Source organism: Diospyros lotus, unplaced genomic scaffold (assembly GCF_014633365.1).
Source record: "Diospyros lotus cultivar Yz01 unplaced genomic scaffold, ASM1463336v1 superscaf1, whole genome shotgun sequence".
Taxonomy (NCBI): Eukaryota; Viridiplantae; Streptophyta; class Magnoliopsida; order Ericales; family Ebenaceae; genus Diospyros; species Diospyros lotus.
This window is the reverse complement of record NW_026267104.1, coordinates 6658118-6673895: the sequence shown is the minus strand read 5'-3', so window position 1 is coordinate 6673895 and position 15778 is coordinate 6658118. Positions and strand designations below refer to the sequence as shown.

Below are 15778 nucleotides of genomic sequence, written 5' to 3'. Positions count from 1 at the left end.
AGGGATATAATAAAGGGATAATATTATACTAGGCTTATATTAGTTTGTTAGGAGATATTAGGTTGTTTGTTAGGAGCACATGGGTGCTGTTAGAAATTAGTTAAGGAGCTACCTATGCCTATAAAAAGAATCATGCTAGATGTACAACTTTTTTGTACATCTTGGGCTACATAAGGGAGTATTATGACCAAAATACCCCTCGCCTCACATGCGCCTCACACGGCTCATGAGGGATTTTTTTGTCATTAGTACACCCTTATATAACCCAAGGTGTACACAAAGGTGTACCAATAACATTTTCCCTATAAAAAAGCCCATTGTAATAGGAGATATTTGGTTGTTTGTTAGGAGCACATTCTGATTCTCTCTACAATTCTCTCCCTTCTCCCTCTTGTTTCTCTCTACATCCTTCCCCCATTTCTGTCCAAATTTCCCCCTTAAATCATTCTATTTCAGTCTTATTCAATCGGATCTTTCTGATTGCCAATTCCAAACTTGTTATGAACCCTAGGTTCATGACAAATGGTATCAAAGCCAACGGTTCTTGGCTATGATTCCGTCAAATCCTATTCAACGATCTGAGTTTAGCGAATTTCGGTAGTTCTAGAATGATTGGGTTGTAGCTGTCCCTAGCTTGGGGCCCGATTCAATTAGAAGGCTACTGAAATTAATTTTAGTGATTAAAACCAGAGGACAGAGGTGGATGATCCATTGCGTTAGGCGATTCTGATCAGCAATTTAGTTGCAGATCAGAGGCACTCATGTTTGAGTTTTGAAGACGAAGACGGCCATTGAATCTCGAAATTGATTCTGACACACAAGGATGTGAGTGTCGGCTCAGATCTGAAGGAGAAGTAGGAGGAGTGACTTCGGCTAAGACTCTGAAGGTCAAGTTGAAGGAAGTGATTCGAAGCATTGTGGATTTTTGGAGGCAATGCTGACAGTGACGCTTGGTTGTGAAATTCAAGCGTGTTGCCGACTTTTGGAGGCGACTTCAAAGGACGGTATCAGGCTAGTGAATTTTCAGATCCGATCGTGATAGAGGAGGTGAAATATAGCCATGATTCTCAGCAACCCAAGCGAATTCAATGAGCTATCTACTAGTGGTCCTCGGCCCAGAAGGTCGTGACTGGAGTGGGTGACAGAGGTCGACGCTAATAGGCAGGAGGTCGCAACTAGTGCTGGAGTTCTAGGCGATCACGATCTGATCAGGCAAGGAAGTGGGTGTTGCAGCTGAGTTAATTGCATTAGGTCTAGCGACTGTGCAGCAGGTTCTTCACTGTGGTGCAGTGGGTGTCGCGGCCACTTTCATGGTCGGTGATTGGGCAGAACCAAAGGAAGGATCCAAGGTGAGTCCACCAGTCTAGGCGAACGGATTGAACACCTCCGATCAAAAATATCGCCCAATTAGGATTGGAAGGAGTTCCATTGACTCTTGGCTGCAAATCTCAGTAATTCTTACTCGTAACTGATGTGTGAAGCAGGTCAAGCAATTTCTGGCTTGAATCCGACAAAGTGTATCAACTGCATCAGAGTTTATCAGCATAGAAGACGGATTCCGCTAGGCAATTCTAAATTGGAAGGTGATTGGGTGGCGACCGATGCAAGGAAGGCACTGTCGGACTTGAAATTGGAAGGTGATAGAGATTGGGTCAGACGTGGAAATGGGAGTCGTAGCTAGTAAGGACGGTGATTGGGTAATAGCAGCTCTTGGTTGCGGTTTTGATTTGAGTTGAAGGCAAAGAAATCAGTTTATGTAGTTAAAGGTTTGAGTCTTGAAGAGGAAGGCGGACAGCTGAGGCCGAAAGAAGAAGCACGACTGGGAAGATCATTGAACCAGTTCAATTCCGGCGAGCAGTGAAGTGGACGTAGGTCTGAACGATCTTGAATCTATAGCGTTCGGAGGTTGTTTATCCATTGGGTTAGTCAGCTCTAATTGGCAATTCAATGGCAGATCGGAGTGGCGCAACAAATTCGACAGATTCCATGAGAGAAGTGGATTATTCCAGCTTGTTGATTGTTGGTGCTTGAGGCTGTGAGCAAAGGGAAGCAAGGGTTAATTCCAGCTTTGAATTTTGATTAGCTTGTTTGAAGAAGAGAGGTATGTATAGAACCCCTATCCCTTGGTCTTGTTCGTGAGATGTCGGCCATGGGTCTTAATTGCAGCCAAAGGATGCTGCATTTTCAATGGGATGTCCTACTCGTGAAGCCTTGGGAAGCAGTGCACTTAGGAGACCATTGGAGCCTCAATTGCAACAGATGAATGCTTCATTTTCAACTAGAATGGAGCTTCAATGGCAGTCAAAGAAGGCTGCATTTTTAGTTGACAGCGACAAGGATAAGTAGCAGTGTAGCCAGAAGAATCAACCATGGGGAAAGAAGATTGAGAATGAGTCTAGCCGAAGGGACAAAGGAACAAGCAATGGGATTCATGAAGAGTGCGAGAAATTTGGCCGTATGTTCCACGAGAAGCTTCAGGAGTTTGCAATGATACTAATCAAGAAGTATCATTACAACTTTCCCATTGAATACTTCGATGATTATCGCGAGAGTTTTAATAAGGAGGAATTCCTTAAAGTGGAGCAGTCGAAGGAGGACATCCTTGCTAAAAGTAAATCCTTAGTGTACTCCAACTACCAGCAAGTAAAAGTATTTCCACTAGAGAAGGCCCCTACTAAAGATATGAAAGGGTCTAAACATACCACTCCCTTGGTATTGGCTATGGAGAAGGCTGAGGAGTACATGGAAGAAAAGATTGGGGAGGAGAAAGTGGAGGATGGCACTCAATCAATTGGCAGTCTCTCAAGCACTACCACTAGGAAACTCTTGATGCCATTGATCTCCTGAAACAGCAAAATAAAGAGTCTAAAGATAAGGAACAAAGGATTGCACCGGACACCTTGCTTGGAACATCCCACATGTATGTCATTGGCACGGGCACACAAGACAAAGCAAAGTTAAAATTGCAGGCCGAAGAGTTAGAGGATGGGGTTGTAGGATTGACAGCGCATCTGGAGCAATGGAGGACGTAGAAGAATAAAGCCAAACAAGATGAAAGGAAGAAAGGGAAGGACTTCTTTGTTAAAGGGACCGAGACCCTTGATGTTTTGCTCATTCATGTTCCCATTGGTGTGGCAACAAGCCATAAGGCTGTTGTTGCTAAGGAGAAAGAAAAGAGAAGGCAAAAGAAAAGGGAAAAACAAGATAAGAAGAAGGAAAAGCGAAGAAGAAACCACTAGGTGAAGATGGGCATTGGATAAAGAAGCAACGGCTAGGTGGTAATAAGTTTCTTGGGGACAAGAAACATTTCAAGGGGGGAAAATTGTCATGTCCCTAGGAGGATTAGAAGGGTAATATTGTAATAGGGATATAATAAAGGGGTAATATTGTAATAGGCTTATATTAGTTTGTTATGAGATGCTTGATTGTTTGTTAGGAGCACATGAGTTTTGTTAGAAATTAGTTAAGGAGCTACCTATGCCTATAAAAAGGCCCATTGTAAGAGGAGATGATTATGCATGAATTGAGGAAATGAAATTCTGATTCTCTCTACAATTCTTTCCCTTCTCCCTCTTGTTTCTCTCTATTGTTCTCTCTCATTTCTCTCTACATCCTTCCCTCATTTCTGTCCAAATTTCGCTCTTAAATCATTTTGTTTCAGTCCTATTCAATCAGATCCTTCTGATTGTCAATTCCAAACTTGTTATGAACCCTCGGTTCATGACAGCCCGTAGCTTATTAGGCTCATTGTGCCTATTAGGCTATTATAAATAACACACTTAGAGGCTAATCTCTTAGATTTTTCTCTCATAATTATTTTCTCACAGCTTATAAGCCCATTTGGTTTGATAAATTTTTTGTCCTTCTTTCTAGTTCTTATATGGGCATGCACATTAAATGAGGAGCAAAAGAGAACTATAAATATGAAAAAAAAAAAAACTCATATGAGAGAAAAGGGGTAGTAGGAAGGGCAAAGAAATGTGAGCATGTCTCTGCCAGTAGAATCATGCATGAGTTTGTGCATGAGTTTATGGGACACCCAATGAAGCAAGTCAGTAAGCATGTTTTTATGAATATGACATGAGTTTGTACAAAGGAAATCTTTGAGCCCAGCCTTAAGAAGTAAAACATAATTTACATAAATAAATAAATTGACCCACCAAGTGAAATTTTTGCGGTGAGTGGGGAGTAGGGAGCGGGGGAAGGTTGACTGAGCAAGAGAGGGGAACAGGTCTCCCATCCTAAACCTGCCCTGTTACTGTTACTATCAATACTCTTGCTCGTATAAAAAAGGGAATAATGTCACTTCTCATGGACTTGAACACTATATTATTAGGGCTACCCCTAATCCATCTACTCATTCAACTAGGATTGAGTCACTCCATTTCAGTTTCAGTGCGTTAGTGGGCTAAGTTATAACTTATCAAACCATAACTATTCTTCATTAAACAACGAAGGAATATGCTACTCTTTAGTACTGCATTTACTATATCAGTGTGTTTCCTAATTACATACCATTTTGCATCATGAATTCCAGTTGCCTTTAGGGCTATTTTACTACATCCAGCAGTGGGGATGACATCCCTCCACAGAAGAAGATCCAGTCTTTTTAAGAGAGATCTAAACTGGGGTTTTAACAGGAGAGAGGAGTGATGCAAATAAACAAAGCTTCGATGGCGCCCCCCCCCCCCCCCACACACACACACACACCGGGGGGAGGGGGGGATGATGGATGATGGTACGAGTGCCACCAGTAGTCACCATTGGCTACAACAACGTATAATGCTCGCACTAAACAATGACAATTGGTGGAGAAGAATTAAAGGGTAGTCTTGTGTTCCAATCAGATTACTTAAATTTTTAGCATAAAGGTGTATTAGTAGTGCCCAATTGTTCAAACCATGTTGCCTGTCTCCTGATCCTTATTTTGTGAGTGTCCTAAAAACCAAAAACATCAATTGACAAACAAAACCCGTCAACCATCCAAGAACCGTACAAACACAACCAAGCGTGTTGAGATGAAAACAAAAGGAGATCCAAGAACCCCCAAAATTCCAACTTCTTCAGTGCACGAGAAACGACACCCACAAAACGAAATCAAAACAAAAGAAATTGAAAAACCCAGATGGAAAATAAGAGGGTTTTACTTGAGGGAATGCTGGGGATTGGAGAAAGACGCAGAGGAGGAAGATCCAGGATCCAGCGACGACATCTCCACCACAGCTCGATCGTTATCGTGAGCAACCACCGGCCTATACTGGCGCCCACCCAAACCACCCTGTGACGGTGGGAATTCGCTGTCCTCCGCCCCCTCAATCTCCCCATTATTCATTGTTCTTCTCTTCTGGATCCACAGATCCGAATTCAATCCCACCCAGATGCGGAAAGATAAAGAGAAGATCTCAGAAGATCCAAGATTCGAAATTTAGCAAACGCAGAGAACAGGGTTGAATTCGGAAGGAAAGAACGAGACGCCTCCTTTGAATTGCGTAATAAGAGGAAATGGAAGAAAAAAAATTATTTTTATTTAATATAGAAAGAAAATTCCACGCGCCGCCTAGGCGCGTATACACTTTTATTCCTTCGTTTGCTTTTCTTTTCTTATTTTGTTTATGTAAAATTCAATTTTTCCTTTTACTTAATTTAAGGTCTTCTTAATTTAACTTCTTTTGTTTGACAAATCCGTCCACCTTCTATTTATACTTACGTTGTCAGATTTTTTGTGCTCTATTTTTAACTCAAAAAAATAGATATTAGCTATATTTAAATTACTTCATAAATAATTATTAATCTTTAGAAATATAAGGTTACGAATAAAATAATTAATTTTATTTTTTAAGAAAGCGAGTGTCTTGTGTACTAATTAAGTCCTTTATTAATTGTGTTGAATAAAAAATAAAATAATATTATTAAATAGTTCTTAATAAAAAAAATTACAAACACTACATTTGAGATTTAAAATAATTATAATAATTAACTTTATTGTTTGAGAAAATACACCTAATATCTTTAAGATTTAATGTTATATTATTATCACCCCTTTATTATTAGTTAACTCCAGTTAAATATTTATGCATAATCAAAATATCATTATATTTAAAAAGTTTGTTCTCTTCCCATCATCTTTTTTAACAATTAAATCGTTGTTATAATTGGTTTTAATATTTTTCAATCTATTATTCTTCTTTTTCATCTCTATTCCCAATTGTCTATACTCTCATCATCATCGTTTGTGCAACAATCAAGACCGTAGCCATCACCATCATCCACCTCTATTGTTATTTGACTTGAGATATCTTATTCTTTTATTTTTTATTTTTTTATCTTTTTTTTCTTTCACCTCTCTTTTTCTTTTCTATTTATGATGATCGAATCTAAATACTTAATGTTCAAGGACTACTAATTGTCTTTTTTTTTTTAATTTTATTTCTTTATAAAATCAGATGAGGGAGGAGAGAGAATTAAGATAGAATGGTCATTTTATCTACTTGTTTAAGGGCATGGGAGATTATTTTTATTTATAAAATATGAGAAGTAATTCTTACAATTACATAAAATTTCATTTCAAGAGTGAGTATTACAATTTTTTCCCGACAAAACGAAAAATACAAGACTTCACTTAAGCGAGAAATCCCAAAACATAGGTCAGACAAGAATGCTATGAAGTACCAAATTATATTTTGCATTTAAGACAGGTCCTTAGTCTCCTAAACTAAAAGGTACAGAAACAAACAATAAGAACTCGGAAAACATTTCAAGAAGTAACAGAAAAGAGGGGTCAGCCATCCAAAGACAAGCTCTTCTTATGCTTTCCATGATTGTCTTTTGCCTTCTCAAAATTTCCAACTCCATTGTTCGGGTTGCTAACAGAGCCCTCTTGAGCACTGCATATTTGAGACCTCGTCCTGAACCTGAACTTCTTGGGCACGCTTGCCCACAAGCTCGTTCCCTTCGCTTGACCCAACTTTTCGATCTCTCTCCTCATGTTCAAACACTCCTTCTCCAGCTCAGAAACCTGCATCCTCATGTTATCCATGCCTACCTTTAAAACCTGGTTCTCCTTCACGGCTGTAGCCCAGCCGCCTTCTGTAGACCCCACCAAGCCGCTCTTGAATTGTCTTGAACTGTCAAGGCTGTCAGACACAAGGAAGCAATCCGCAATCGAAGTCCTTAGCTGAAGCTGCTCAAAGAAGAGCACTTGGACTACTACTCTAAGGGGCAACCTCTCATTCTGCGCAGCATGGGTACATGCTTCCAAGGATAGCTTCTGGCAGTTCATCAGCCTGCAAAGTTGCTCCCGATCGGAGTCTGCCAACCATGGGTGTGACTGCAGGAAACACAAAATGGAGGTTGACAAGTCTAAGCTAACATAACAAATCTGCACAGGCCAATTGTTTTATCTTTATCCTTAAAAACATAAAAATGATTTTAGGCTATGATAAGTCGTGTGACCAAAGCAGCATTCGTTTTGAGCTTCACCTTTTCCGTAATGTCGTCCTCCTGGAACCAAAACCCTACCCACAGATGCCTTCCCGACATGTCTGTTCTAGTTTCATTACAGGAGGTCCATGAAGGTTGATAATAACCAACCTAAGGTCATGCCAACTATGGTTCAAATATTAGTTGAAGTGACCCAAAAATAAGATCTTAACTGCATAGAGACGTCATGGAGCAGAAATTTTTGTGTGGGTATATTTGGCTTGTGGCAATAGTACCGTGAATGATCTGTGAATAATAACTTAAATTTCTAAAAGGGGCATTCAGAAGTTGAGTTATGCATGTTGAGTCTTTCCAAATAGTGATAGAGAGAAATTTACCTTCAGATAAATGTCAATTGCGCGATAAAGACCATCATCCAATGGCCTGGCGTAGTCAGGAGCAGCAGCAGCAAGAGACATAAACTTGGGGAGCTTCAGATTACTATCTGGGGCAACCTCTGCAAGGTATCCATCCATTAACTTGGCTACCATTGTGATTGGTGCCAAAGAAGGTGACTCCATCAGCTGGCCTTCATCAACTGAACAAGGGGAGGCCCCACCAGTCACCTGGTCGATGGCCAGAAAGTGCTGAAGAATTCTCTCCACACATTCAATATTGTAAAGAGTCTCCATGGAATACGAGAAGTTGGGCATCAAGAGATCTTCCAAAGTTGCCTGATCAAGCTGCATCCCTGTCCTCCTTTCTAAGTTTGCTATGCAAGAGGAACTTGCCTGAAGAATGATGGCTGTACGGAGCAGACCAAAGAGGAATTTTTCAGAGACTAAGCCCTTCTGCATTGGAAGCAGTTGGTCCATTTCTTCAATTAAAAGCTTCTGATCTTCTTCAGATGGCGGGGTGGGAGCCAGATGAGTGCTAGCTTCACTGGTATCCTGACGCCGATATAGTCCTGGGAGGTATCTTTTTGCATAGAGAGTGAGAGACCCCGCAATAATCTCCTGCTTGATTCCATGAGATTCCATGGCAGAAATTAATCTCTTGTAAATGGGAAAACTCAAATTTGACACATCTCCATACCACCAATCTGATCTAGACCTTTTTGGCCTAGCCCCTGTACTTATGCCATTCCACAATATACTTCCTCCAGGACTCTGCATGGGTCCACCATGTTCTATAACAGGCCATCCAAATACATTTGGGTCAGTGCTTGCCTTTGCAGCTAAGGACTCGATGCATCTCTTTGTGACATGGAGTTTGTCAGCGTGAAGGAGAATATCATCACAGGTTTGAAGTGCCTTCAGAGCCTCTTTCCAACTATGGAGGACAACTCGGTTTAGAAATATTTCAGTGTGTGAAATAAGATTGCCCTCCCCATAGCGTTCTGTCATTTCAAGATGCTCAGCAGCACACCGAAGGTACACAACATTTGAGGAGGTTAATTCAAGTTTCAGCCCATAGCAGAATTTGGCTACAAATTCAAATGTTTTAGCCCCGCCAGGGATGTCAGGGAGCTTGATGATGCAGCCCTCTTCCTCTCTCTCAGATGCTTCCACCATTAATCTTTCCATAACCCCACTTCTAGAAAGTAAAGGAAACTGTATAACATGAATATTGAAAGGTTAATTGACATGGAAAGTTTTAGCCAAAATATGTCCATCTCAAACCCCTTCCCAAACCACAAAACCATGAGCACGTTCACATTTTGCACTTCAGTCATTACAGTCCATGATAACTTGAATACAATTCTACGAAAGCAAGCTTAAATTGGTGCAGAAAGTGAAGTAACCATAACAAAATTCTCATTCTCACACAGTATTTGGTGGGGGTGAAGAAGAAAGAAAGAAAACAAGAAACAAAAAATGCCTAAATATTCTTTAAAAGAAACCCCTCCAATGGTAATAAATAGAGAACAAGATGGATTTTGACCAGGTAGGCATAGACCTAAACCCATTTTTCCTTGACCTCTTTTAAAGACAACCAACCTTGCTTTGAATATGCATGATCTCACACAAAGCCCCCAACCCAAGTGTCTTGATTGCAGCCTTGACTCAATTAGCTTGCCTCATCATTCTGTTTTATTTGTCCAATTTATAGACACCTACACTATTTTTGTTTGGGGGTTCAGGAGGGGGAGATTGGATTGACAATTCCCATGTTTGCATGGGCAAAGTTCCATGAGACTGTTTTGTTGTTGGGAGGGGCGGGGGGGATCCTTTAACCAAGTGCTCAAACCTGAATTCCCTCTACATACATGAGATTTCAATTCCAACCCTGAATCCAATTCAGAGACTCAAACTATTGGATATGGTAGGAGTACCCATTCAACCAGAGTCCCTGAGCATACCCAAGATTTTTCCAAGTGAATTGTCAATCAGAATTGGCTAGCAAAACGAATTGATAGCCAGAGTTTTTGGACAACTTTACTTTCAAAACCTCCATACAGTCTAAACTAGATTGAATGAAATATAAAAAGAACTGATATCCAACCTGGTAGATATGAATTCAATATATCCAACTCCAAATCTGATTAAAGTTGCACAAACTTGAACTTAGTAATGCCCAGAAGGTGGGTGTCATTCAGTTCTGTTAGATCCATATTAGGATCTGTTCTACTTATATCCAAGCTAACTTATGATATCTGATAATATGATCAAGGTCAGAACCAAATTGAACACAGATCATCGATCAAACTCGGGAGAGAATTTTTAACATCTATTTTGAGCATACAATTGCTGTCCTAAATCTAATAACTTGATTAGGAATATAAGAGATAAAAAAGAAAAGAAAAGGATCAGCAGAGCAGAATAGCATGTGCACCAAATTGCTTCCTTTCTATCAAAAGGAAACTAAGGATCCATGTGACATTTTTTATCAAGATTGTTAATAGGAAACTAGCATAAACTTCTGTGTACATGTTCAAAGCAAGTTCAATTTTACAAGCAAACACGACCTATTCACTTCAAAAACTTACACCACTTAAAATTAAAAAGAAAAAAGAAAAAAACAATATAATAGGATCCAGCAGCTATATTATTTCACAGTTAAAACACATTCAACATAATATTGTAGGGAACTTAATAATTAGCAACATTATTTCCTAAAAATGTCACCTTGTGGAGATGGAAAGACATCTCCCCAACTTCAACAATAATATCACTTGGCAGCCCGGTTGTGCAGAACCTACAATCATATTTACAGTTGAAAGGTCAAATCACAATGGGAAAACGTTTAAAACACTTGCTGTGAGGTCACATGCTTATAAGTTACATCTACAAAAAAAACTGGATCAGATCTCTTTACATTGAATGACCGACGAAATAAAACAATGAGCAAAGCAGATCTCAACCATACTGGTAACGGTAGCATGCATATGAATTTTCCATAAGGATGCCCATGAGCAGAAAAAACTACATCTAATCTGTCCTAAAAACATGGTATGCTCAAATAACTGATCTTGATGAATGCTCCCTGTATGTATTCCATAGGATGCAGATTTCTCCTTGACAGACAAGTTAATGGCTTCCAACAAACCAAACAACCCTACATTTGATGGAAGGAAACGAGTAGAAGGAAGCAAAGGTAATAGAAGTCATGGGAGATGGTTGTTATACTGACTCACAGGCACATAACAGTGGCCCAGTATCTCACTGTATACTCCTCAAAGTGGAGCAGGTGCTACTATACACGGCAGGGAATGATAATCTCATTCTTTTTGAATCATAAAACTAAACACCGAAGCTTTATAACATAACACTCAACCAGATTTTCTTCCCCTATCACTTCAGTGCTACTAAAAGGGTGAAGAAAAGAAAGAATCATCATCACTGAGGTGTTTTCTGCATTTTGAGAAATATAAAAATAAAAAGAAAGAAAAGACTCGAGTCTTAACAAGATATTCAAGTCATAAAAAAATAATTTTATAAATATTTTTCTGTCAGAATATCAAATTTGATGGCCACATCAAAAAAGTTCCCACATCAAAAAAGTTCCCAATAAGCAGCCTTAATTTCATTTTATTGGAAAGTATACAAAGTCAGCAAGTGATCTAATCCCTAATAAAATTATCATCTTGGAACCTTTTTCATGTAATGGACAGCAAAATTAGTTTTTTGTTAAATACCCACTAGAATGCATCTTTCACCCCAGACGCACAGCTTACATCACAAAATTGTCAAGGCAAAATACAAAGACGGAAAGTGGACTCTAACCAAGCGTCAACCATATACACAAAAACAAGTGTATCTCAGATGATAAGTAGAACTCTGGCCAAGCAACCGAACATGTACATTCAAAATGTTTATTAATCTATTAGCAGAGTCAATCCAGCCTAGTAGATGAACGCCGGAAGCATTCCATCAGATGTAGAAATGGGAAATTGGTGAGAAATTACCTAACATTACCTCATTAGATCAAACTAAGGTAAAAGATTTTCAAATGGGTTAAAAAAACTAAGGAGCTAAAAGCTTCCTTAGAACACAAAAGAGGTCGGGATGCTAAAAATAAAATATAAAAACTAAATAAATAATAAAGATGCAAAACTTTAACGAGAAAAGGCAAAGAATGAAGTGGGATCGCACCAAGTTTCAATTTGCAAACTAGCTGGTCCATTTTTATCAGTCTGAAAACATACGAACGTAAATGCACTAACACTTGCAGCCTGTAAATTATATCTTGAAGTGCCACGGAGATGGGAAACATACTGAAGTACGTAAGCAACTTATCTCAGAGAAAGCAAACCACGGAGATGGGAAACATACCAAGCTTGCCCTTGCCTCTGGAATGCATCAGTTTTGGATCCCAATTTCGTACAAGCCATATTTCAAATGCAGGATGAATAAAACTTCCAGTAGCAGAGCTTCAGCTAGAGAAACCCAATTTAAGAGCCGAATCAATCCTCACAAACCTCAACAAACCATCCCATTTTCATGCTTAAAACAAACTCCACCAATCTTTTGCCCCCAAAACTACCACTCTGAAGCAAATGTCACCCAGAAACCCAACCCCAAATTTATCTCCTTTCTGAAACTGCAAAAACAAAGACAACTACTTCAGAGAAACACCAATTGTGGGGCAAAACAGCAACTCCCTAATCTCACTTAAGTTGCCTGATCAGGACACAAGCTCTAGGTCAACCCCTCCTCCTTCCACCTGCCCAAAAAAGAAGAACCACCCTATTTTATTTGTTGTTCTGGTACAACCGCCGCACACGTAAACCACAAACAAGATTCTAAAATTCAACCCTAGATTGCAATTGGGAAACTAAAAACTCTCACACCCAGTAAAATAAAGAAGAACAGAAACTGAAGAAAGAAACGAAACCAGTAAATGCCTGACATAAGGGGAAAGACCCATCTCTTAGAGTGGAACTTGGGGAACTCAACGTTGGGTAAATCAACGGCAGTTTCAGAAAAATAACAAAAACGACCCTAATCCATGTGGCCCGTTTTGCTTAAAACCTACTCATCATTGCTGCTTTTCTAGAACAAATTGAGTCCCAACATTTGAAAAAGTCCCCGGAACCAGTGCCGCTGCTGGAGAATAAAAGAATGGCTTAAAAGGTGATGCATGGAGTTCGTTGGGGAAATTCTTTTCCCATCAATGGCTCTTTTGACAGTAACAGATACCTGCTTAAACAGCTGGGCCATGTGGATACTTACCTTATTCAGATCGACCGCCAAATAACAAAATTGGTATTTGCATGCTGATACTGTGTTGTTACATTTTATGTGACTTTTTTTATAATAATTATGTATACAGTTATTTATTTTACATAATATTTAATACTAATATATTATATATTTATTTATATAATAAATAACTTTATACCAAAGTAGTAATATCCAAATTAAATATAAGACAGAATATAGTAACTTCATGTCCCAATAATAAAACTAGCCAAATAAACATTATGTTACAAATTTCCAACTACTACAATAAAATATCCATAAAATTCAAGTGTTTTGTCTCATGCAACAAGTGGGGACCAGAAGCCTTAACTCCATGAATATTTATGTATCATGTTGTAGTGGTTAAACTATCAAAGGCCATACATTTAGGTTGCATACATTTGCTTTTATTTTTTCTTAGTAAATTGCACCCACTTTTTGTTTAGGCCATTTGTAAGGATATTTTTTGTAAATTAAAAATATCTTTAAAAATTCTTGTAATTCTTTTTATAAAGTCTCCCCTCTATTAAGTATAAATTATTTATAAAATTTTATGTTTTTACTTTAAATTCCACATAAATTCTTGTAATTTTTAAAATATAAATTTCACATGAGTTATTTTCATTTTTCATCATTTAAATCTAATCGTAAAAACAATCTATTTGAATTATTGACTTAATGACATGTGTAACAAAATAATAAAAAAATAAGAATTAATAAATAAGTGAATTTTATTAATTATATTACAATTATAACGATAGTCGCATAGTATGTTGACATCAAATATTAATATTGAATTATGATAATTATTTTTTTCCTTAAAATTTGAGTTAAACTAACTAATTAAACTGAAAATTTGTAGAATTCAAGATAAAAAAACCTAATCGACAAATAATTGGCTATTTTTTATGAATGACAATTGAATTAAACCAAATTTACGTGTCAAAGTAAGTGAGATATTCTTTTTTACTTTTTAATTTTGTTGTTAAATATTAAAGTATATCATAAGGATTTGAGATACTTTTAAAGAATTATGCTCACTGTTTTGTTGTTGAGTTTTTTTTTTTTTTCTATTCTTTTAATTAGCAAAATTTGAGTTCAAGTCCTTTTATTAGCATTATTTTTTTAATCAAATAAATTAATGTCGGGAGAAATTATGACATAATAATTTACTCTAGATGAAAAATATCTCAAATTTAATGAAGTTCAAATTAAAGTCTCTAATGAATTTGAATTAGAGTCAAGTTTTGTAACTACAAAAATGGATGAAATTATTTGGAAAAATTAAAAAAACCTTACTAACACTTAAGCTTTTATTATTATTTTTTGGGGGAGGGGGGTTTGGGGGTGTCCAGGGAGAGGTTTATTGTATTAACACATCTATAAATCTCTATTTTTTTTGGTAAAGTTAACTGACTTTATATTTTAATTTTTATGTCTTTTACTTATACATGATTTGTCCTTAATCAATATTTAACCAAATTATCTTGGATTTTTATGTCCTTTACCCACGCATCTATACATGATTTGTCCATGATTAATATTGAGTTAATTTATCCTCACAAAATGAATAAAGTTATACTAGATTAAATTCATATTGTCTTTTTGTCCTTGTGATAATCACTTAAAAATGTCGATAATGGCCATACTTTTAGGTGTAGTAACACCACAAGATTGTTATTCATGCAATATGTGCTTGTAGAGGAAGTCAATATGTTTGAACAAATGCCTCTAAGATTCATAATATTCTTTAGTAGTGGTTCATTAGATGGCAACCATGTGAAGAACCTTCTCTTTTACCATATTATTTGGTAGGTGGTCAATACTAAATATTCAATTGCCACAAAAATTTATTAAAAATAATAATTCTTTTAAGTTTAATCCCTCATCAATTAGTGTATGCTTATATAAATATATGATAATTGATTTAAGGACAGAGGAAAGAGGGGGGGGGTGAAATTAGATGCTTATCTTTGAAGTTAGTACGCTCTTAAATGATGTTGAGACTTTTATGTTAATAAAAAATTATTAAATATTAACTATATTAACTTATCGACTTTACATAATTTATATCATCCATGATCTAAGCTGAGTTTGATTTCATTTGTACTATTTTTTACTTAATTTTTCATTATCTATTGTTTATAAGTTTTTTATTTTGCTTTCTAATTTTATATGAACCCTTTTATCTATAAATCCATTATTTTTATTAAAATTTTAAAATGCTCAACGACTCTTCTAATCAAGCCATATGATTCGGCCAAAATCACTATGGGTGATTAATTTAACCAATATAAGATGAATGACATAATTGTTAAACTCTCAATTTTACGGATATGATTTTACGATTTTAAAGTTAAATCGCACTCGATTTTACGATTTTACATGTCGAAAACCCTCTTACAATTTTAACAACCTTGATGAATGAGATTTCTTTAATCATATTCTAAGTTAAATCCATAAAGTTACGCTTTCGATGTTCAATATGATATTATACGTGAAAAATTCAATTCCTTATAATGATAAATGTCAACTTGTGGGTACTAAGAAATAAAATGATATCTTAGACATATGAGAATTTCATGTTTTTTAAGGGTCAGGAAGAATCATATTTATATATAATTAATTATTTATTTTTTAATAAAAATTTATTTCTACAACTCAAATCCACAATC

At 37.0% G+C, this 15778-nt stretch overlaps 2 protein-coding genes across 2 annotated transcripts in view; both read right to left on the bottom strand.

The window, feature by feature from the left end:
• Positions 1-5484, bottom strand: part of LOC127792966 (cation-chloride cotransporter 1) — a 49305-nt gene extending 43821 nt beyond the window's left edge. The window contains exon 1 of the mRNA XM_052323669.1: positions 5148-5484. Within this exon, the coding sequence (XP_052179629.1) occupies positions 5148-5332 (185 nt within the window). The 5' untranslated portion in view covers positions 5333-5484. The remainder of the gene's footprint in view (positions 1-5147) is intronic.
• Positions 5485-6514: 1030 nt separating this feature from the next.
• LOC127792967 (BTB/POZ domain-containing protein At1g30440-like) lies at positions 6515-13033 on the bottom strand. Its single transcript, XM_052323671.1, has 5 exons — positions 12772-13033; positions 12195-12585; positions 10548-10617; positions 7818-9032; positions 6515-7327 (listed from the first exon to the last, which is right to left on the bottom strand). Exons 2-5 carry the CDS (start codon positions 12251-12253, stop codon positions 6779-6781), a joined length of 1893 nt encoding a protein of 630 aa, XP_052179631.1. The 5' UTR covers positions 12254-12585; positions 12772-13033; the 3' UTR covers positions 6515-6778.
• Between the last annotated feature and the right edge of the window lie 2745 nt (positions 13034-15778).